The sequence below is a fragment of the Talpa occidentalis genome, unplaced genomic scaffold (assembly GCF_014898055.3).
Source record: "Talpa occidentalis isolate TD23 unplaced genomic scaffold, MPIMG_talOcc4v2.1 talOcc4.11, whole genome shotgun sequence".
In the NCBI taxonomy this organism is placed as follows: Eukaryota; Metazoa; Chordata; class Mammalia; order Eulipotyphla; family Talpidae; genus Talpa; species Talpa occidentalis.
The window spans coordinates 94,437,124-94,457,536 of record NW_023601104.1 but is presented as its reverse complement, the minus strand read 5'-3'; the positions used below and the strand labels follow the sequence as shown (position 1 = coordinate 94,457,536).

Here is a 20,413-nt window from a genome sequence, read left to right as displayed (position 1 = left end):
CAGTGCGTTCGCATAGACTCCCTGCCGGGTGGTGGGATTAAACATTTGCTCTAACTGCATACTCCGTCGTGAGCTAGGTCCAGACTGGAGAAGCTGGACCTCCATGGGAGACGGGGGGAGTCCCGACACCAGGAAATGACTGTCAGACATGGTGTCGCTCCCAGGGTTCAGGCCCCGGTGTGCCTGGTGATTCTGCCCCGCGGAAAACTGTGTTGCCGTGAGATATGTGGCAGTGATGGGGGAGCCTGGCTTGGCTCTGGTGGAGAGACATGTCAGTCTTGCAGGTGTGGCTGCTCCACCGCACCCACCCTGCGGACATTCCCTGGGGCCCTCGTCCTGAGCCAGCCGCAGGGCTCCTCTGAGCCTGAGCGGCAGCGTGCAGGGCCTGGAGTGGGTAAAGCACAGTGCTCAACTGGTGACGAATTCTACTTTTCAAGAATCTTCTCTGCTGATGATCGGATTTAATCTTCACGGGAGGCAACCTCTGCCCCTGCGGGGGCCAGGGGAGAGGTATGCAGCTGGCGGAACCCGGGAGCCTGCCTCCTCGCCAAGGCTGAGCTCAGGTGAAGCGTTTCCCTTTTCTCGGCTGTGTAAAGAAGGAACCGGGTCTCTGCCTGGCCCCCCTCTCCAGCAAGGCTGTGGTGACGAGTGGGGGTGCCGCACAAGCTCTCAGAAGGCCCATCGCTGCTGCGAGGCGTCAGGGCCACACCCCCTCTGAGGAGCATGGGAAGGCGCCGGCAGTAGAGCTGGAGGGTCACTGTTCACCTGCGGCTGCGCCGGCCGGGCTCGGAAGCTTGTCCTCCCTGCATGCCCGTGTTGCCGCCAGCCAGCAGGCAATGTGTGAGGTGGCCCCACGAGTTCCTGGAATGCTCTGAGGCCGCTGTGGGTGCTGATGAGCTAAAGTAGCCTTGAAAGCTCCTTCCTCCAGCCAGGTCGGAGTCTCATGGAGGCCACACTTACTTCCAGCCTAATTAGAGCAGTAGGTCACCCAGAAGCAGCTCGGAGCACAAATAAAATCTTCGAAGAGACCTGTCTGACTTAGGTGTTTTTCCCCATGTAGTCATAAAAAAAAAAATAGTGTTGAAATTCAAATTGTAGGATTCCTTCTTTAAAGGCCTACGGAGACGGTGAGCTGAAGACTGAAGACCGGGAGACAGGGTGGAGGAGGAGGAGGCATTCAGTTGCTCAATAATTCTTCAAAAAACTGTTGAAAAAATGCTGAGAAACAGTAAAAAGGAGCCCTAGTCTTCAGACTCAGCTTTGCAGTTGCTGTTTGAGACTTGGGAAATACCTTTCTTTCCACAATCCGGCCCTTCATGAGGCCATCAGGCCCAAAGGCAGAGGCAAGAGGTCTACGTCCATCAGAACATCAGCCCTGGTGGGCCCTCCTGAGCAGCTGTGCAGCCGGCCCGGGCTGTCCTGACACCACCGTGCTGAGGCCAGAGTCGGCGAGTGGCCCGAGGCCCCTGGGAGTGCTCCCCGCCGTGGCTTCCCCTCTGCACCTCCGGGGCCAGTGCAGACCAGGGTCTGCTCTCCAAGAATTATATAAGGTCATGCCCACTCCAGGTCGTGGTCCAGAGCCGGTGCTCACAGCCTCGGGGCATCTCCCAGGGGACACAGCCCCCCTCCTTCCCCAGCCTACCCCTGTGTTAGGGGTTCTGCTTGCCTCACCCTCAGGGTCATCCTTTCAGGTTATCACTTCCTCCCCTGTGGGGACATCAGAACTGATCTCGATATTACATGTGTGGTCGGAACTTGACCATGACCCTCATGAGTGGTGCCTGCAAGCTCGCCTCCTGAGTTTTCAAGGCGACCTTCAGAAGTGTTGGACATGGTGGGAAGTCCAGAAAAAGTTGACACGTGTCAATGGGCGTTTGACAAAATGGCAAAGGCAGGTCAGATACCCAGAGCATCATCTTTTCAACTAGTGGAGTTAAAGCAATTAGACATCAATATGCAAAAAAAAAAAAAAAATGCACCTAATCTTCACACACTGTACAGCAGTTACCTCAGCTGGGCTTTTAGTTGAAATGTCTAGAAAGCTATAAAACTCCCCATAGAAAACTGGAGCCAGCCTTCACGGTGTGGGTCAGGCTAAGGGTTCACAGATATAACACTATCTGTAAGAGGAAAAAGATAAATTGGACTAAAATTAAAATGATTCGACATCATCAAAATTAAAACTCTTGGGCCTCCCTGGTGGCGCGAGGGGTTAAGACGCAACATACGAGGCAGTCCCCAGCCTCTGCAGCATGAGTTCTATCCCCAGCCGGGGAGCTACCTACATGGCTCAGCGGACCTCTCCTGACTCGCCCGCTGCTCCCTCAGCAGTGTATTTCAGTCAGTCTGCCTGTTCTGTTCCCCACTCTGTCTCTGGTGAATCCTCTCACCCCCCACACCTCTGGCCTGTGCCCCAGTTCTTGTATGCATAAATAGACAAATCTTAAAAAAAAAAAAATTAAAACTCTTACTCTGTGAAAGACGCTGTTAGGGGCATGAACAGACTTGGAGACACAGACTTGGAGAAGATATTTGCAAACCACAAGCAACTTGTCTTCACAATGTATAGAGAACTCCCAAAATTGAGCAGAAGGAAACAGCCCAAATTGTTTTAGTGGGTGAAAGACTTGAATAGACACTTCCCCAAAGAAGGTATGCAGGATGCATGTAAACCTGAGAAAGGATACCCAGTCATCTGAGAAATGCAAGCTCCATTCACAGTGAGATATAATTAGGTCTTCATCACAGCAGCTAAAATAAAGACTGCCAAATGCTGGGGTACAGAGCAACAGCCCCCCATGCCCCCTCCCCACCCCCACCTCCTACTGGTGGGGACAAAAAACGCACAGCCACTCTGGAACCACAGACATTTGGCAGTTTCTTTTTTTTTTTTTTTTTTTAGATTGATTTATGCATACAAGAACTGGGATACAGGCCACAGGTGCAGGGGGTGAGAGGATTCACCAGAGACACAGTGGGGAACAGAACAGGCAGATCGACAGAAATACGCTGCTGAGGGGAGTAGTGTGCGAGTCAGAAGAGGTCTGCTGTGCCACATGGGTCACCTCCCTGGCCAGGGATCGAACTCATGCTGCAATGGCTGCGGATTGCTTTATAGGTTGTGTCTTAACCCCTTGCACCACCAGGGAGGCCCCAATTTGGCAGTTCTTGTACAGGTAAACACACATCACAATCCTGGATGTTTGTAGAGAGGAAAACCCGCATCAGTGGCTGTTTATAGTGACTTCATGATGGCGAAGCTGCAGACAGACGCAGGTGTCCTTCAGCCAAGGGGACAGAACCGTGGGCAGCCCTGCAGTGCCACCCTTCAAGACAAGATCGTCGGTGCACCTTGGCAGGTCCCCAGGGAGTCGTGTTGAGTGAAGGAAGCCAGGCTTGAGATGAGAACAGGTTGGGGGAGCTGGCAGTAGTGTGGGGAGAATGAGGATGAAGGGTCAGCTGGGGGGGGAGCTGGGGGCCATTGGCTCCCCTAGTTCCTGATTTGGGGGTGGTCAAACAGGTGTTAAATTCTTGAATCCGAGATGAAATCAAAGTCAAGGCAAACGAAATGATCTGAGAAAACAGAAGCTCCAGTAACCGGAATGACGAAAACGGCTCTTCATTATGATGTTCCTTTGGGTTTATTTGATTTGTAATTAACCAAATGGTGCTCATGTGTCCTATTTTCTTCAAGACTGTTTAAATCCACTGGAAATCACTGAAAGGAGGCAGAAGTTTTGGCGATATCACCAGACTGAGCCTATAAGGCAAGAAAGAAATAGTTCCCAGTCAAGTTCATGGGCGTGTCTTTTAACCAAGAGCAGAGTTCATGGTCGAAGGGACCACCTTGGAGCCGAGTGAGCACAGAGGCTGCCAGGTTTGTGTTCTGGCTGTGTGAGCCAGATGGGCTGGGGTTTCTTTCACAGCCTCAGAGCCCCACTGTTAATTCATGACCCACTTGAAAGCATTTATGTTTCCAGTCTGCATTCGGGACATTTTAAAATAATAAGTTTACTCATATAATTTAAAAAACATAAAATTCACCTATTTAACGTATACAATTCACTTGTCTCAAGGCTGCTCAGTGCTGTACCATCCCCACCATCACTTTTAGAACTCATTCGTCACCCTGAAAGCAAACCCTGCACCCACCCATAGTCACTCTGAAGTTTCCCGGATCCCTCCCCATCACCCCACCCTAGACACCTGCCTACTCCGTCTCCATAGATTCCCCGCCCTGGGTGGGGTCATATTACACAGGGACCTGTGCAGACGGGCCTCCAGGGCTCACTGGGCTCCGGGGCTCCCTGGGTTAAAGTGCGCCTGTGTCGTTTGTGAGCTATTCAGTTACATCAGCCCACCCCTTCCAGGGGACCCAGAGCTGCAATGGAGCCCCCTCCCCACGCATTTCCGCTGTGCTGACAGTGGCTGGCTGTCTTGAGGAGAGAACCGCAGAAGGGGCCTAATTACTGTCTGTCTGTCTGCAGTTTGCTTTCTAGCTTTAAACAAATACAATTTCAATGGAAATGTCAGCAAGGGTGTCTGATGGGGAGCAGGGCCTCACTTTTCACCTCGTGCTCCTCATTGGGAGGTCCTGTCCTCATGCATCTTTCTGTCTTCCCCAGCATTGCTCCTTTCGGAACTTCTCCCTGGTGTGGTTCAGTGTCTGCGTGGTTGAGCCATGTCGCAGACACCCATGCTCATGGCCATTCTCTCCTGGGTTTGATGGCTCAGGACCCTGCACCCCGTTTTCTCCTTCCTTGCTGTGTCTGACATGCAGGCCGCTACTTCGGTCTCCTCTGGGCTTCTGCCTATGGCTTTCCCACTTCATTCTCCATCTTTTTTTTTTTTTTTTTTTTTTTTAAGATTTATTTATTATTTATTTATACAAGCACTGGGTACAGTCAGAAGCGCGGGAGGGTGAGAGAATTCACCAGAGCCAGAGCGGGGAGCAGAGCAGGCAGAAGGACCAAAGTACGCTGCTGAGGGGAGCAGCGGGCGGCAGGAGAGGTCTGCGCGTCATGTGGGACCCTCCTCTGGTGGCCGGGGAGCAGCCGGGGATCGAACCGGCGCTGCAGAGGCTGCAGGCACCTTCGCAGCCCAGCGCTCAACCGCTGCGCCACCGGGGAGGCCCTCATTCTCCATCTTGAAGTTCCTTTTGTGTCCAGCAGCTCGTGCAGACTGCCTAACACTGCTCTTGTTTTCTCGTTGAATTCAACAGCCCCTGTCCCTTGACCAGGGATCCTAACCCCTTCAGAGTCGGTCTCCACCTTCACCCTGGGACAGAGTGTTCCCGGGGGCACATCTGGACCTCTTGGGGCCTCAGTGGCGAGGACAGCTGGAAGGGCATCCATTTCCTGCGTTCCCACTTCATGTCTGTTCCACCCTAACATTGATGAGATGTTGCCTGTCATCAGACCAGACAGGACTCATCAAGAGTGTGTGGGTCCCGAAGGAGAGTCTTCCAAAGGGGAGCAAGAAATCGTCAAGGGCATGTGTGCAAGAGGGCAGCTCTCACTTCATTCCTGCACCAGCTCCTGGCAAGTGGCCCCGCCTCTGTCCAGTCTGCTCTCAAGCTACAAGCACAGAAGTGATGTGCCCAGACCAGGCCCTGCACGAGCACATTGGAGTTGAGAAATCAAACTTTCTCAGGCACCTGTCATCTCAGGGACCCTGGTGGATGACAGTGTTGCCTCTCACCCGCTTTTGTACATGCAGATTTGTGTGCTACATCACACAAATGCTGTCACACCACTGTGGCCTTTTATGCCCGGCGTCTTCATTTGTTTGCCCTGGGATAACATGCCCTGGTGCCTTCTTCTGTGAACAGTATTCAGTTAAATGTGCTGGCTTTTCAAATCCAATTTCTCCCTACATCCCTTTGTGTTGGAATACATTCTGCAGAAGTTCTTCTAAATAAGGTCTATACCTGGTGAACTCTCTGAGCTCATGTGCCCCTGAGAATATATTTATTTCCCCCTCACATTGAAATAATAGTTTAGCTAGGTATGAAATGTCAGGTTCAAAGGTCGTTCTCCAATTTATGAAACTAATATCCTATTGTTTTATTACAGCTCGGATGCTGACCTCTGGTCTGATCTTTTGTGGGTGATCTGTTTTCGCTGGGGGAAATATTTAGGATTTTCTCTTCCTGATGTGCTTAAATATTATTGCAATCCATGTGTGTGTGTGTACACATGCATATTTTATTTATCAATTCTATTTGTCATGCTCTTAGCCTTTTGAGTCTGAGCTTTTCCATCTTTCTTGAATTCTTCAAAGTTCTGTCATTCTGCAAATATTTCTTCTCTGTTCGTCTTTCCTTCTGAGGTGCTTTTTCCACAAAAATTGATCCTTCTCTGTCCTCCCTGTCCCTTTTCCATCCCAATGGTCTAGGTCCATTCTCTGTCTTGATTTTATGCTTTCTCCCTCTGGGTTCTTTATTTCAACAACGATAGTTTTATATTCTAAAAATCACCCTTTCTACTTTTCCAACATTTTCCATTGTGCTGACTTGATTGATATAGAGGTTGCTGCTACCTGCAGCCCACCATTCTCAATGCACTGTTCTTAATGCACCATTTTCCTTGAGCAAATGGAGGCCAGGGCCGAGAGCGTGGCTGTGAAACCCACAGAAGTAGAGTTAAAAAAAAATTGGGGCCTCCCTCGTGGTGCAGGCAGTTAAGCGCAGCGCTGTGAACCTGTCCGCAGCCTCTGCAGTGCCAGTTCGATCCCCGCCAGCCTCGGAGCAACCCACATGGCAAGCAGACCTCTCCTGCCTCGCCCACTGCTCCCGTCAGCAGTGTATATCATCAATCTGCCTGTTCTGTTCTCTGGTGAATCCTCTCACCCTCCCGCGCGTCTGGCCTGTACCCCAGTTCTTGTATAAATAAAAATAAACCTTTAAAAACAAAAATCTGCTCCACCTTTCACTCTTTTCTGTCATTTACTTAGTGAAACCAAGAAAAGAGTAGTAGCCCGTGTGAGGGACAGGAAGTGGGGGGGAAAGTGAGAGGTCATTCTCTCAGTGACAGTGTTTACTCTCAGGCTGACAGCTTTGGGAAAGAAAAAGAATACCCTTGGTACTTTAATGATCATCACTTATTTCTGCTTCTGGCCCTGACCAAGTAATGGGAATAGGTTTGCTCTTTGACAAAAATAACTATGAAACTAACCAAGTATAAAAACCACCTGAATAGGCAAAGAGTACTGAAACTCACACCAAATATCAAATTCTTGCTGTTTCCAGGCATTGAACAGGCAGCACTGGACTCTGGCCCCTGAGTGAAGGGTCACACGTCTGAGCCCACAGGGCCCTGGTGTTCTGCCCGGGGTCCCGCTGTGCTTGGCAGAGTGAAGGAGCACAGACTAGAAGGTGATGTTAATGAGCTCGGGAGGCAGATGCCGGGGTTCCGGGCTACTGAAATAGCTGGACTGAGCAGGCCAAGGAAATAGAGAAGAGGAAGTGGGCAGTAGGGCAAGGACAGCAGAGTTTGTGTCGGGATTCACCGAGGGCCCTGGAGGGGCCGAGCACAGACGCGGGCCGTAGAGCTCAGAGCTGGCCGAGGGTGCCGGAGACCTGCGGTGCTGGGAGCTCGTAGAGACCCCTCAACCCGAATGAAAACCCAGAAGATGGTAGAACATTTGTTAAAATGCCGAAAGGAAAAAAACAAACCTCACTGAGGAGCTCGGGCACAGCCAGTCACACCCTGGGGCTGTGCCCTTGAGTACGGGCTGCACCCTAAGACTGAGTTCCAAATGGAAATAGAACTTTAAAAATCAATCCAAAATTGGCATTACCTAAAGGATCTGTTGGTAATTTACCCGCCTAACAGGACAAACTCAGCACCTTTAAAGGAAGGCACCATAACCAGACTCTGCAGTGCATTAGAACAGCGTGTGATGTGCAGTCACAGATTCGTGGAGGTGTGAAGAGTCAAATGGTGTGACCTATACTTGGGAGAAAACAGTACTTGGGGGGGGAACAGTAAATAGGCCCTGAGAAGAGGAAGTGGGCAGTAGGGCAAGGACAGCAGAGTTTGTGTCGGGATTCACCGAGGGCGCTAGAGGGGCCGAGCACAGACGCGGGCCGAGGGTGCCGGAGACCTGCAGTGCCACCGACCAACTCTGAAGTTGGAATTAGCAGGCATGTACTTTTAAGTTGCGATTATAAATTTGGTCAAAGACTTAAAGAAAAAAATGGATTAAATGAGCAAACAGGAATCTAAACAGAGAAATGGACATTCTGAAAATTTACTGAATGGAAATTCTAATACTAGAAATTTAAAATTCACTGGATGAGAGTAATAGTGGGTCAGAGGCTATATTAGAAGGGTTAGTGCACTTGGAGATTGATAGTAGAAATCATCTAATCTGAAAAATCGGGAAATAATATTGAAAAAAGTTAATAGCACCTTGGCAATGTGTGGGCTAATACCAAGAGATCTACCTATGTGTAACTAGAGTCCTGGCAAGAGAAGAGAAAGAATATGGAGTGAAAGAATGTTTGAAGAAATAGTTACCAAAGTTTCCCAAATTTCATGAAAGCCTTATCTTACACATCCAAGATTCTAGGCAAACCCCTAAACTAGATCAATACGATGAGAACTACATCTAAGCCCATGTAGTCACGCTGCCGGAAGCCAAAGAAAAAGGAAGTTTTTTAAGTTGCTAGAGGAAAAGTGATGCATTATATACAGAACATGACAGTGGATAACAGCTGACTCTCATCAGAAACCCGCGGTGTCAGAAGATGGTAGAACATTTGTTAAAATGCTGAAAGGAATAAAACAAAAACAATGAGAACTCTCAGGAAAAAGTAACTTCAAGTATGAAGGCAAGATAAAGATACTTTTAAGATAAAAGAAAAATAAGAGAATTTATTGCCAGCACCTGATATGTAAAAAAATGCTAATGGAAGCTCTTCAGGCTGTAGAAAAATGATACCACAAGGCTCAACTGTACAGGGAGGGATAAAGAGACCAGAGAGGATAAGCAAATGAGTAAATATAAAAGGCCTCAAATACACTCACACACAAACACGTACATACATAGATATAATTTTTAAAAGATTTATTTATGCATACAAGAACTGGGGTGTAAGCCAGAGGTGTGGGGGGGTGAGAGGATTCACCAGAGACAGTGAGGAGCAGAACAGGCAGATCTATGGAAACACACTGCTGAGGGGAGCAGCGGGTGAGGCAGGAAAGATCAGCTGTGCCCTGTGGGTTGCTCCCTGCTGGCCATGTATCAAACTCATGCTTCAGTGGCTGATGATAGCTTGATAGCGCTGTCTTTAACTCCTACGCCACCAGGGAGGTCCATATACATAATTTAAAGTAAGGGCATGTAACATTGATTGTGAGAGAGTGCTACAGCTGAGTGCTGTGCCATAAAGGATAGGAGTGGGTTTCTGTAGTTGCAAAGTTCCTACATTTTCCATGAAGTAGTGCAATACTCTAAATATATGGGTACAGAGTTGAGAAGGTATATTATAATCCCTAGAAAAACATCTTTAAAAAATAATGTGAAAAATCAGTAGAGAAATTAAGATGGAATTTCTAAAAAGTATTTAGTTTATCCAAAAGAAAGAAGACAGTGGAACCAAAGTAGTCAAGACAAACAGAATAAATAGCAAAGGTAGACCTCTCTCCAGCCATATCAATAAGTAAAATGGAAATGGAGTGAATACTCCAATTAAAAGATAGGAATTGCAAGACTCAAACTAGGAGCATCTGCCAGATGTTCAGATGGAAGAAGGTGAGGCTAAACTGCAGGCTTGGGAGGTGGGGTAGACGCATGAGCCAAGGCCAGCAGGAGAGAAGAAACTGAGCAAGGCAGTGACTCCCTGGAGCCCCCAGAGTGCAATGTGGTGCTTCCGCTGCCTCCATTTTGGCCCAGTGCGCACGGGGTTGGACTTCTGACCCGCTATTATATTACTGAACGGAGATAAAAAAATTTGTGTTTTTATATGCCATAAATTTGCAGTAATGTTTTGCAGCAATAGAAAACCAATGCAGGATGAAAAAGGAGATACCAGGCAAATAATAAAGCATAAGAAAGCTGGAATGGCTAGTTAATATCAACTATATTCATGCTGATAAAAGCGCTAACTCATCAGGAGATACAATAATCATAAAAATATGTGTATCTAATAAGAGCTTAAAATATATGTAAAATAAAAATTTACAGAACTGAAGAGGGAAATAGACAAGCCCACTGTCACTGTTAGAGTTTTTTTTTTTTTAAGAATTCAGCATCTTAATTTTGTTTTTGTTTTTTTTAATAGAGGCATGATTTATTTATTTATTAATTTATTTGTTTGTACAAGCACTGGGTACAGTCAGAAGCGCAGGAGGGTGAGAGAATTCACCAGAGCCAGAGCGGGGAGCAGAGCAGGCAGAAGGAGCGAAGTACACTGCTGAGGGGAGCAGCGGGCGGCAGGAGAGGTCTGCGCGCCATGTGGGACCCTCCTCTGGTGGCCGGGGAGCAGCCGGGGATCGAACCTGTGCCGCAGAGGCCGCAGAGGCCGCGGGCAGCTTCGCAACCCAGCGCTCAACCGCTGCGCCACCGGGGAGGCCCAACTGTTAGAGTTTTTAATACCTTTCTCTCAGCAATTGATAGAACAACTGGACCCAAATAAGCAAATCCACAACAGATGTCGATAGATCTAAACAACACTATGAACAACCCAGACTAACTGATACTTTCAGGACACTGCCCCCAATTTCAGAATACACATTCTCTTCTTTGCACATAGTACCTTCACCAAGACAGACTACTTGCTAGGCCTCCTTCTCCGTAAAATTGAGAAGAATTGGAATCACTGCAAAAGCAACAGACGAAATGGCACTGAACCTGTTCTTCACCACAACGTAAACATATACCAAAGTATCCATCACGTCACACACCTTCAGTTTACATAATTTTTGTCAATATTATTTGCACCTCCCTAAATATGGAAGAAAATGTAAACAAAAAGAGAAGATGGTATTGAAAACAATAGAATTAAATTAGAAGTAAACAACATGTGGGAGACACCAAATAAAAAAAATAAATAAACAAGATCCTTCTAGATAATCCATGGACAAAAGAAATACAAGGAAAAATAGGAAACATTTTGAAGGAAAAGAAAGTGAAAACCAGAATATATCAAAATTTGTGGTTTGCATCAAAAGCGAAAGGCAAATGTTTCTCTTTAAAAGCTTTTTAAACTACACTCAACATTTAAAGTGCTTTCTGCTGTCTGCTGGACCTGATCTCTGTTGCTGACCTTGGCACAGCTGTTTTTCACTGTGTCGATAGTAACGTTTTAATGGTCTATTTGCTGACGAGTCAGCCCCTTCCTACGAGGTGAAGGGCAAGCCCCGCAGTTCTGCCGCGCTTTGTCTCTGGTGCCCAGCACAGTGTAGAACGTGGGTCTCCGTCAGTTCTGAGTGAAGCACTGGGAACAGATCGCATCTTCTGGAAACCGACAGGACACCGATGATGAGCCCCCGTTTCAGGGTTGTGGGAAACTGAGGCCCCCAGTTCAGAGAGTAAGTGGCCCAGCAGGTTCCCTGTGCACCTCGAGCATTTTCCTTCTAGGCCCCACGTTGCTGGCTGAAATGTCACCATTAGAGTGAAATGTCTCCCCAGAGGAAGTGCAAAGTTTATACCAGAGTGAGCGATTAGGCTTTTCCCAGCTGTTGTAACCTCATCACAGTCTTTTATCCTCTGGGGGATGCAGCAAAGATGCACCCAGTTCTTGATGCCTCTTCATTAAGGCCTCCAGGAAGCCATCACGCCAACCCTGCTCGGTGGCCCCCTCCCCCACCCTGCCTCTGCCCCGCAGGAAGCCGGGGAGCTGAGGTTGCCAGCCGGGCTTGTGAGCCATTGGGGCTCGCCGCCCACGCTGCTGGGGCGCTCTGCTGTGAACCTCATTTCTCTATTTTCTACCAAAGTTTCAGTTTTTAACTGGGGCTTATTTCCCCTTTGTCTATGTCAGCTTCCTTTTCCTGTTTGGCTTCAAGTAGAGTCTAAAAATCAAGTTACTGCCTTCCCAGGGTCTGTGGTCTCGATGAGCACAGCCTGGTGAGAGCACAGGCCTCGCTCTCAGGCTCCCTGCCCCAAGCCTGTCCACCATGGCCACGGGGTGAGTACCAGCACCAGAGGGATGGGTGTCAGAGGGACCCTGGAGTCAAGGTGCAGAGCAGAAATCGTGCCGCGCCCCTCGTTCTGCCTGTGGAGAGGTCAAGGACTTGCCCAAGATCGCACGGCAGGGTGGGCACACGCCCGCCCCTCCCTCTGCTGGTCTGCATCCGTCAGTGCCCATGATCTTCAGTGTCTTCTGGGTTGAAAGCGCTTCCTCAGGAGTCAGACGCCTGCCTCGGGTGGGAGTGAAGGTCTGAGCCCCAGAGGGGGTTGACTGTGGCGTGGTTCAGCGGCGCTGTCGATGGGCCTACTCGCGGGGCGTTCAGGCTGTTTGCTCTGAACACGGGCAGAGGGGGAGCAGCGGGGCCCTTTTAGAACAGAACTCCACGGGCTGTGACAGCAGAGCCCTGACCATCTGCTCAGGCTCTGGGGGCTGACTTGTGGCCGCTGGTCACTCGGGCTGTTGCTGCTGGGCCCGGCCAGCCACGCCCTGCGCTGCCCTTGTGAGATGCTGTCCCTACCACTCCGAGAGATTGAGAGGGATGGGCCAGAGTTTCCCCTGGGGGTGCGGGCGCCCGCTCAACTCAGCTCTGCATGTCGGCTTGAAGGCTCATCCCTCACCCTCAAAGTGCCTCCCAAAGCCCAGAACACCTCTCCACGCTCCTTTTTGGCTCTTCTCATCCTCAGGGCAGACACGGGAGACCTGATGGGCAGGGTCCCTGGAAGTGACCAGGTTTTCCCCAGCAACCTTAGGGCCTCTCAGGAGGCCCCAGGAGTGAGTTTATAAAAATGACTTGCCAGCCAGCGCTCCTGCCTGTGCCTGGCAGAGCAAGGAGCTCGTGGGCCTGGCATATGCAGCCACGCCGAGGGTCTCCCTCTCAGCCCCCAAGTCCTGGCCTGCGGACCCCTGCACTTCACAGCCAACTTTATTCGGGCTCCTTTGCAGCCAGCTTCCCTCATCCTAGAAAGTTTCCTGCAGTTTTAAGAGATCTCTGGGCGGAGCACATTAACGGGCAGAGTGGGGCAGGACCATCGCCTCTTTCCTGGCAAATCACACTGTGAAGAGCTCAGGCACTTAGCTGTCCTGTCAGCAATGATACAGATAGCATCCGAAGTAGATGGGGGAGCAAAGCAATTTTCTCTGGTCTTTATTTATTTTTAAAAGATTTATTTACTTATGCATGCAAGAGCTGGGGCACAGGACAGAGATGCGGGGGGTGAGAGGGTTCACCAGAGACAGAGTGGGAAACAGAACAGGCAGACTGACTGAAATCCACTGCTGAGGGGAGCAGCGGGAGAGACAGGAGAGGTCTGCTGCGCCATGTGGGTTGCTCCCTGGCCGGCAGCGGCTGCGGATTGCTTCATAGTGCGGTGCTTAACCCCTTGCGCCAACAGGGAGGACCCTCTCTGGTCTTTTAAAGTGTAGAAATCTTAGAAATTTCTGTCTTGAGAGGATCTGTGAGACCCTCAACACCGGATTGTCAGGGCCAGTGGTGCTTGAGGCACCTTACCGCCCCTTAACTGAATTCTCCCTCTAAGAATCCCTCGACATTCCTTCCGGGGGAAGGCTCTGTTGTCACTGATGGTGATTTTGAAGTCTGAACACTCTTGCCCAGCTCAGAGGTGCACTGCCTGGAAAAGAGGTGCCAAGTGGGCAGGGCTCGTCTTGGGCGGGGAGTGCCCATGGTGAGTGGCCCTGCCGCCCTGCCGAGTGGCCAGTGGACCAGCCTCAGGGAGCTGCGCGTGCAACCTCTGCCAGAATGTGCCACCAACGTGTGGGGCAAGCTCCCAGGTGCCCAATGTGCCTGCCGACGTGTGGGGTGAGCTCCCAGATGCCCAAGTCCCTATGGCCCCACAGTGGGGACACAGGGCCCTCGTGTCAGGACAGTATCTCCTCTGCCCGTCTCTGGCCACCCCTCCGTGGAGGGACTCTGAGCACCTGGCTGCGGCCTGGGGCTGGCCCTCATGAGCACGTGCCTGCCCACAGGACAGCTCACCACATGCCTGACTGAGAGCAGGGGCTGGTTTTCTTGTTGCCTTTCACAGAGAAAGAGACACCAAGGCCGGAAGTGAGCAGCCCAGCAAGCACCGTGGCCAGCAATGAAAGGCCCAGGTCTTGCAGGCAAGCTCTCCCCACCTTGGCACTCTGCGGCCGACTCCCACACCCTAGGCATGCGGCGACCTCGCTCAGAGGGGAGACAGCCCTCACAGAAACGCGGAGACCCTGAACGTACAGAAATAGTAGTTGGCACAGTTAAAAAGAGTAGCTGTCGGGAGAGATGGGCCTTTGGGTTGCCTCTGCCGGCTGCGATCCTCTGCAGAGACCGAACAGGCGTCCGCTAGCAGCTCCCAGGGCTGCTCCAGGCCCAGAGATGGGACTGGGATCCAAGTGAGGGGACACGGTCAAGAAAGCACGGCCCAGAGGCCGGAAAAGGCAGAACGATGTGGTGGAAAACCGCTGGCCATGGCCACTCAAAGGTGGGGGTGGGGAATCTGAGTGCAAAGGCCTTGAGCTGGGAAGTCTGCCTGATGGGCTCCAGGGTCAGGAAAGGGAGGGTGGGGGGGCTGCAGCGTGAGTAAGGGGGCGCCGCCAGGACACCCCATCACAGAACCTAAGGAGAGGGGCAGCAGCCGCCCGTCTTTAAGTGTCACACACCATCATGCTCCATGCGTGCTTGTGCTTACTCGTCCTCCCGGGGCCACGTCGTCAGTGCCGTCTGCAGGTGAGCGCGCAGGTCAGCGCTTAGGTGGCTGCTCATTCCAGATCACTGGAGTCATTTGGCAGAGTCGGGATTTAAAGCTGAGCTGGAGCCTCTGAAAGGAACTCGCCTAAAGCTGCAGGGTCAGGCTGGGATCAAGGCCGCCTCCTCTTTCTCTGCAGCCTGCTTCACGCTGCTGATTCCAGCGAAACTGCCTTGGCCCCCTGCCATCCTCGCTCCCATCTCTGCCCTTCCGCCTAGAGCTCTTCGGTGGCAGGAGGCGGTGCTCACCTGTGACAGGTGGGCTGGGTGCACCTCAGTTGAGCGGGGCCAGATTGCCATGCTGGTCACTGGAGGTCAGCGGGGAGCCTCAGCGGCCCCACGTGCAGGTCTTCATTTCCCGTGCAGAGGAGCAGGTGGCCCCAGCCTGTGGCCCAGCCAGCTGGCCACAGCTGCCCCGGCTGGGCCCCGACCCCTTGCACCCCCACAGGCATGAGCGGCCCAGGCTTCGGAGGGGATTTGTGCGTGTGCTTGGGGTGGAGCGGCCCTGGCGTCCACAGGGCCTCTGAGGCGCCCCAGGGTGCCGTGGAGAATGTGTGGGAAGTGGCTGTGAGACAGGACAGTCTAAGAATACCAGACTCTCAACAGTTGGTTGGAGTGTGTTTTCCAGATTCCCCTGGCTCCGCAGGGACAGGAGACCAGCTGGCCAGGCATCTGGGGCAGTGGATCGGTATACAGAAAGGCAAACACCACAGACTGAGCCTCCCAGCCAGCTACGGTGTAAGGGCAGGCGTCTGCCCTTAACCCTGCATTTGGGCTTCGTTCACTGGGTGGGACATGATGGGGCATCGGAGGTGTGCATTTCCTTGTTCCTCTTGGACATGTGTTGAGACAGGACGGAGGCCCAGGGTGAGGGCCGAGGGGGCCTCGATCCCCTCCAAGCCCTTGCTCACGCCGTCGCTCGGCCTCTCCCAGCAGGACTGAACACGCCCTCTCCTGCCCCGGGCACTTTGCACATCTGGGCTCAGGGTACCTGTGTTGTGTGCGAGCGTGCCCTCCCTGGAATAGTCGGGTATCTTTTAAGTACAAGCCTAGTTGGCCCACAGTCAGCACTCAGTAAATGGGGTGTTTTTCTTGGTTTGTTTTTACATGAACATGGGCAGAGAGACATGGAAAGCAGGGGTGGCTGGGTCTCTGGTGAGTCACCCCTCCAAGGCTCCTTGAAGGCTGAGAAATGTGAGAACTGACAAAACTGGGCAAACTTGACAGTGTCTATGCAAATCTATTAATTGAGCAATCACTAGGTTGCAGTTACTGGAGCCGCAGAAATGAACAATATTTTTTAAAGAAAAAACCAAAAGCCTTCACGGGAGAAACAGAAAACCCCAGTCTTGAGTACCTGCCCCGGCAGGGAGGCCTAGCCTCTGGGGACCAGTGACAGTCCTGGGGGGCCCAGCCCTCGTCCCAGCGATTCCAGCTCTCTCAGGCCACCTTCAGGAACCTGCCACCTGGGTCTTCTTCTTTTTTTTTTTTTTTTTTTTTTTAAGATTTATTTATTTATTTATTTATTTATTTATTTATTTATTTATATAAGCACTGGGTACAGTCAGAGGCGTGGGAGGGTGAGAGAATTCACCAGAGCCAGAGCGGAGAGTAGAACAGGCAGAGTGATGAAGTACACTGCTGAGGGGAGCAGCGGGCGGCAGGAGAGGTCTGCGCGCCATGCGGGACCCTCCTCCGGTGGCCGGGGAGCAGCCGGGGATCGAACCAGTGCTGCAGAGGCTGCGGGCAGCTTCGCAACCCAGCGCTCAACTGCTGTGCCACCGGGGAGGCCCCACCTGGGTCTTCTTAAAGCTCGAAAGACTCAGAGGTGACGTCCGCTATGCACCTGCATCTCCGCCTGGTCCTCAGGCAGGTGCTGGCCACCAGGGCCATCTCCTGGTCTGGACGGCACGCTGGACGCTGGCCCCGAGTGCCCTACACTGGTTTAGCTCCTGTCTCTCTAGCCCAACAAGCTTGACAGCTAGTCGGGAAGGTCATTTCCTTCACTTTTAGACTTCCCCAGTCACAGCATCCCCGAGCCAGCCCCGGCAAGCCTGGCTCCCTCTGACTTCTCTGCAGAAGGACAGTGGTCGGAAAGGGACAGTCCCGAAAAGAACCCAGGCCCCATGAGAGCCTAGGGAAAGCTTCAGGGCCAGGCCACGTCCGTCACGCTGGGAGCGAGCGCAAGCTGCAGTGGGGCGAGGCCCGGGCTCTGAGGCCTGGGTGCTTGGGAGGCGGTGGGACGAGTGGGTGAGTGGGACCCTGAGAAAAAGGTCTCCAGAGAAAGAGGAGGAAGACAGGGTTTAGGCAGCAAGGGCTATCTCACTCCCGGGGAGACTTCAGACCAGTCCTTAATGGATATTGGAGAGTATACTGTGACCACCCCCTGAAGGGGTGCGCTTGAAGGCACACAGGTCGGACCTGCGAGTCCCACCCACCTGTGGGGCAAGGGGCTGCAGGGAGGATGGAGCCTGGCAAGGGAGTGGACCCATATGCTGGCCCTGCCCCCAGGTGTGGGGTCCCCTCAGCACCCCACAGAGGCCGGGCACACAGGCCTCATTCTCACAGCCTGTGCCGGGCAGGCATGTCTGTCTGGGAGAGCAAGGAGGGGTTCCCGCAACCAAGAAAGAACCAGCCTTGGCACTCCAGAGACAGAGTGGCCTCCAAGGGTGACCACCCGCAGGAAAGCCGGTCCTTGCTGGGGGCCGCTCTGGGAGGTGCCGCTTCAAAGGAGGAGCACCTGCCAGCCTACAGCTAGGGCTGCCCGCAGGAAGTCACGGGTCTTCAGTCTGGGGTGAGGAGTTAGTGGTCAGCTCTGCTGGGAAAAGCAACCCAGGCTGGGGAACAGCATGGGCTGGAGCAGAAAGGCAGAGAGTAGGGCTGTTAGACACCTCGGCCACAGGCACAGTGCTGCTCCAGGTGCTGGCAGGCGCTGAGTCTGTGAACAGCCCCAAGGCAGCCAAGGAGAGATGCCAGGAGAGCCCAAGAGGCAGGTCAGGCACTGGTGTGAGCAAGTGCACGGCCAGGCTCCCCTGGAAGGAGGCTTAGCCAGAGCCGCCTGCACCAAGAGTCTTTCTGGTGAACCTGGGGAGTCAGGGAGCATGAGGGGTGAACCCAGAAGTAAGGGGTGAAGGTTTCAAGGAGAAAAGACAAGGGCTGGGAGGCTCAGCCACAGGGAGAGAGAGGAAGGACCAGCCAGGTGAGGGCTGTGGAAGTAGAGCAGAGGTGACTTCTGGTTTCCAGAGCCAGGGACTGGGCAGGTGTGGCTGTCGCTGCCGAGACGGAGAGCAGGCGCTTCTGTCTCAAGCTTCTGAGTGTGGGCCTCCCGCATGCGGAGGCTGTGGTGGGATCCTTCGCTGTGAAAGAAGACCAGGACAGGTGAGCTCAGGGTAGGGCAGGGCTGACCCAGACATGCAGGGGCTCTTGGTTCACTTTGTGGGCCACTTGCGTCAGAATCAGCTGGAAGGTGTGACCTGCCCTGCCAGGCGCCTGGGAATTTGCGTGTTGATTAAAGCCAGCGCCTGGTTCTCAGGATTCCCAGGGTTCCGGGACATCATGTGGGCACACTGGCCAGGGTGAGGCCTAGGGCCAAGAGGGCCCTTCCAGCTGCCCAGAGGCCCTGGGGGGAGGGGGGGCTTCAATCAGCCGGTCGTTGGGATCTTTAAAGGCAGCTCACCAAGACGTGGGCTCCCTGAGAATCGCCAACCTTCCTCTGCAGCTTCACAGGGCTTGGGGCGAAGGCTGTGTGTGCGCAGACACTAACTGGAAGGTTCTGTTGGGGGGACGTAGGCAGCGACTTTTTCAATTTAGTAAAAGGAATTTTGCATGTTCATTTTTTTTTTAAGTAGTTCATTCAATAAATGAAAGAAAATCCAAGAAATGGTGGTTTTGAAAAGAAAATATTTAACATCTATCAAACTGACTCTCTTTGGTCTCAACGTTGAACGGGTGATGCCAGGGGTTGGGTCCTGGGACGCCATGCACCCTGCGAGCTGTGGGGCAGCAGGTGAGCATTTGGAACTCAGGGCGTGTCCAGGCTGGAGGCCACCGAGGCCATCCCTACAGAATCAGCCCTAAGGGGTCATCAGCAAGACCACGCTGCAGTGGATTACACGCGTATTTTCTTGCATCTAGATTTTGTGGGGAGTCACAAACTAAGCAGAGACCAACGAGCAGTTGGCGGGGGGCCCAAAACAGCCAGGGTTTTTTGGTTAGCCACTGTTTAATTTGAACCTGAAGTGTTATAGACAACCACCATAAAAAGGAACCTGTGGCCTTATTTACAAGAAAACTAGCTGCTGGGGTTCAGGCCTTCCTGGGGGGGCTTCATGACTGCTCCACACAAGCCCCTGGGAGGCATGTGCCACCCCGGGACGCTGGGACCCCACGAGGGCTTGCGGTTCTTTGCACACCAGCTCTTCTGGCCTCTAGCCCACACCCCAACCCCCTTCCTGAATGCTGGGGTGCACCATTGTCTCAGGCTCCCTGGGTCCCCAGCCCCCCAGGTCTTGTTTCCTCCCACCAAGTGTGCGGAGGTCAGAGCCTGTCACCCTCACCACTGCCCTCCGAAGTGAACACCCAGTTATGAGGGACGCACTGGGGCCAGAGCATGGCCAGAGGGCAGGGGTGCGGGTCTGTGACCTGCATGACGGACCTTCGCTGCTCCATCTGTGGGTCACAGGCTCCCCCTGGGGGACAGTGAACGGAACACCACTCAGAACAAGGGGGCAAGCTAACCTTGGTGACATTTCGCAGCAGGATGGGGTGCCTGGAGAGGGGTGCACGCACGCTTGCACACTCACGCAGGCAGGACCATCCTTCAGGGCTCAGCATGCACGTATGTTGCTTCACAGGCTATGCCCTGCTGACCTGGAGGGCTCAGGTCATCTCCAGGGTCCTCTTTGGCCCTGAGGTTCCACTGTGAGCCCTTATTAGGCACGTGCTGTGTGCCAGGTTCTGGAGGCACAGTGGAGCATGAGACCGGCAGGCCCCGGCCCTGGGAGCCTGCCCCGGAACAGGGCCAGTCACTTCGGGTCTTCCAAGCAGAGCCCAGACCCTGTGGATGCAGGAGGTGTGGGGACCTAAGGACAAAGGGACGGGCAGAGGGACAGCCTCGGCATGAGGGGTCTGACTGCTGTGACAGTAGAGTGGCAGGGAGTGGCGCAGCCCGCAGCGGAGCCAGGAAAGTTTGAGCCCCACTGATGCAGAGGCCCAAGCTGGGTCACCCCCTTGAGCAGCCCTCTCGCCGGGCAGGAGTGGTCAGACACGGGCTTCCTGGTGTGTGCAGCCTTTGTGGGGAGCGACCTGGAAAAGCCTGGCTCCCTGCACATGCACAGGTATCCAGAGCCTCAGCCAGGCCGGTGGGCGCTCTGCTCTGCCCCCTTCACAGACTCCTTGGTGAGGGGGAGGGGGAGCACCATGGCCGACACAGGGTTCCAGCAAGCACGGCCCTGCCTGGATCCTCTCCCTGCTTCTGTGGTCACACCCAACAGGTGGTGGAGCTGGGTTGGGTGCGCAGATCCTGCTAACGTAGCAAAGTT

General features: G+C 52.8%; 1 protein-coding gene across 5 annotated transcripts in view; it reads left to right on the top strand.

Annotated features, from left to right (window-relative positions):
* EVL (Enah/Vasp-like) overlaps window positions 1-20,413 on the top strand; it is a 98,967-nt gene that overhangs the window by 42,038 nt on the left and 36,516 nt on the right. Inside the window, exon 1 of one of the 5 annotated variants that reach the window (XM_037503914.2) lies at window positions 12,019-12,133. The exons of the other annotated variants lie outside the window; for them this stretch is intronic. Within the exon in view, the coding sequence (XP_037359811.1) occupies window positions 12,123-12,133 (11 nt within the window). The 5' untranslated portion in view covers window positions 12,019-12,122. Of the gene's footprint in view, window positions 1-12,018; window positions 12,134-20,413 lie in introns of those variants that run through there. 5 annotated transcript variants of the gene reach the window in all.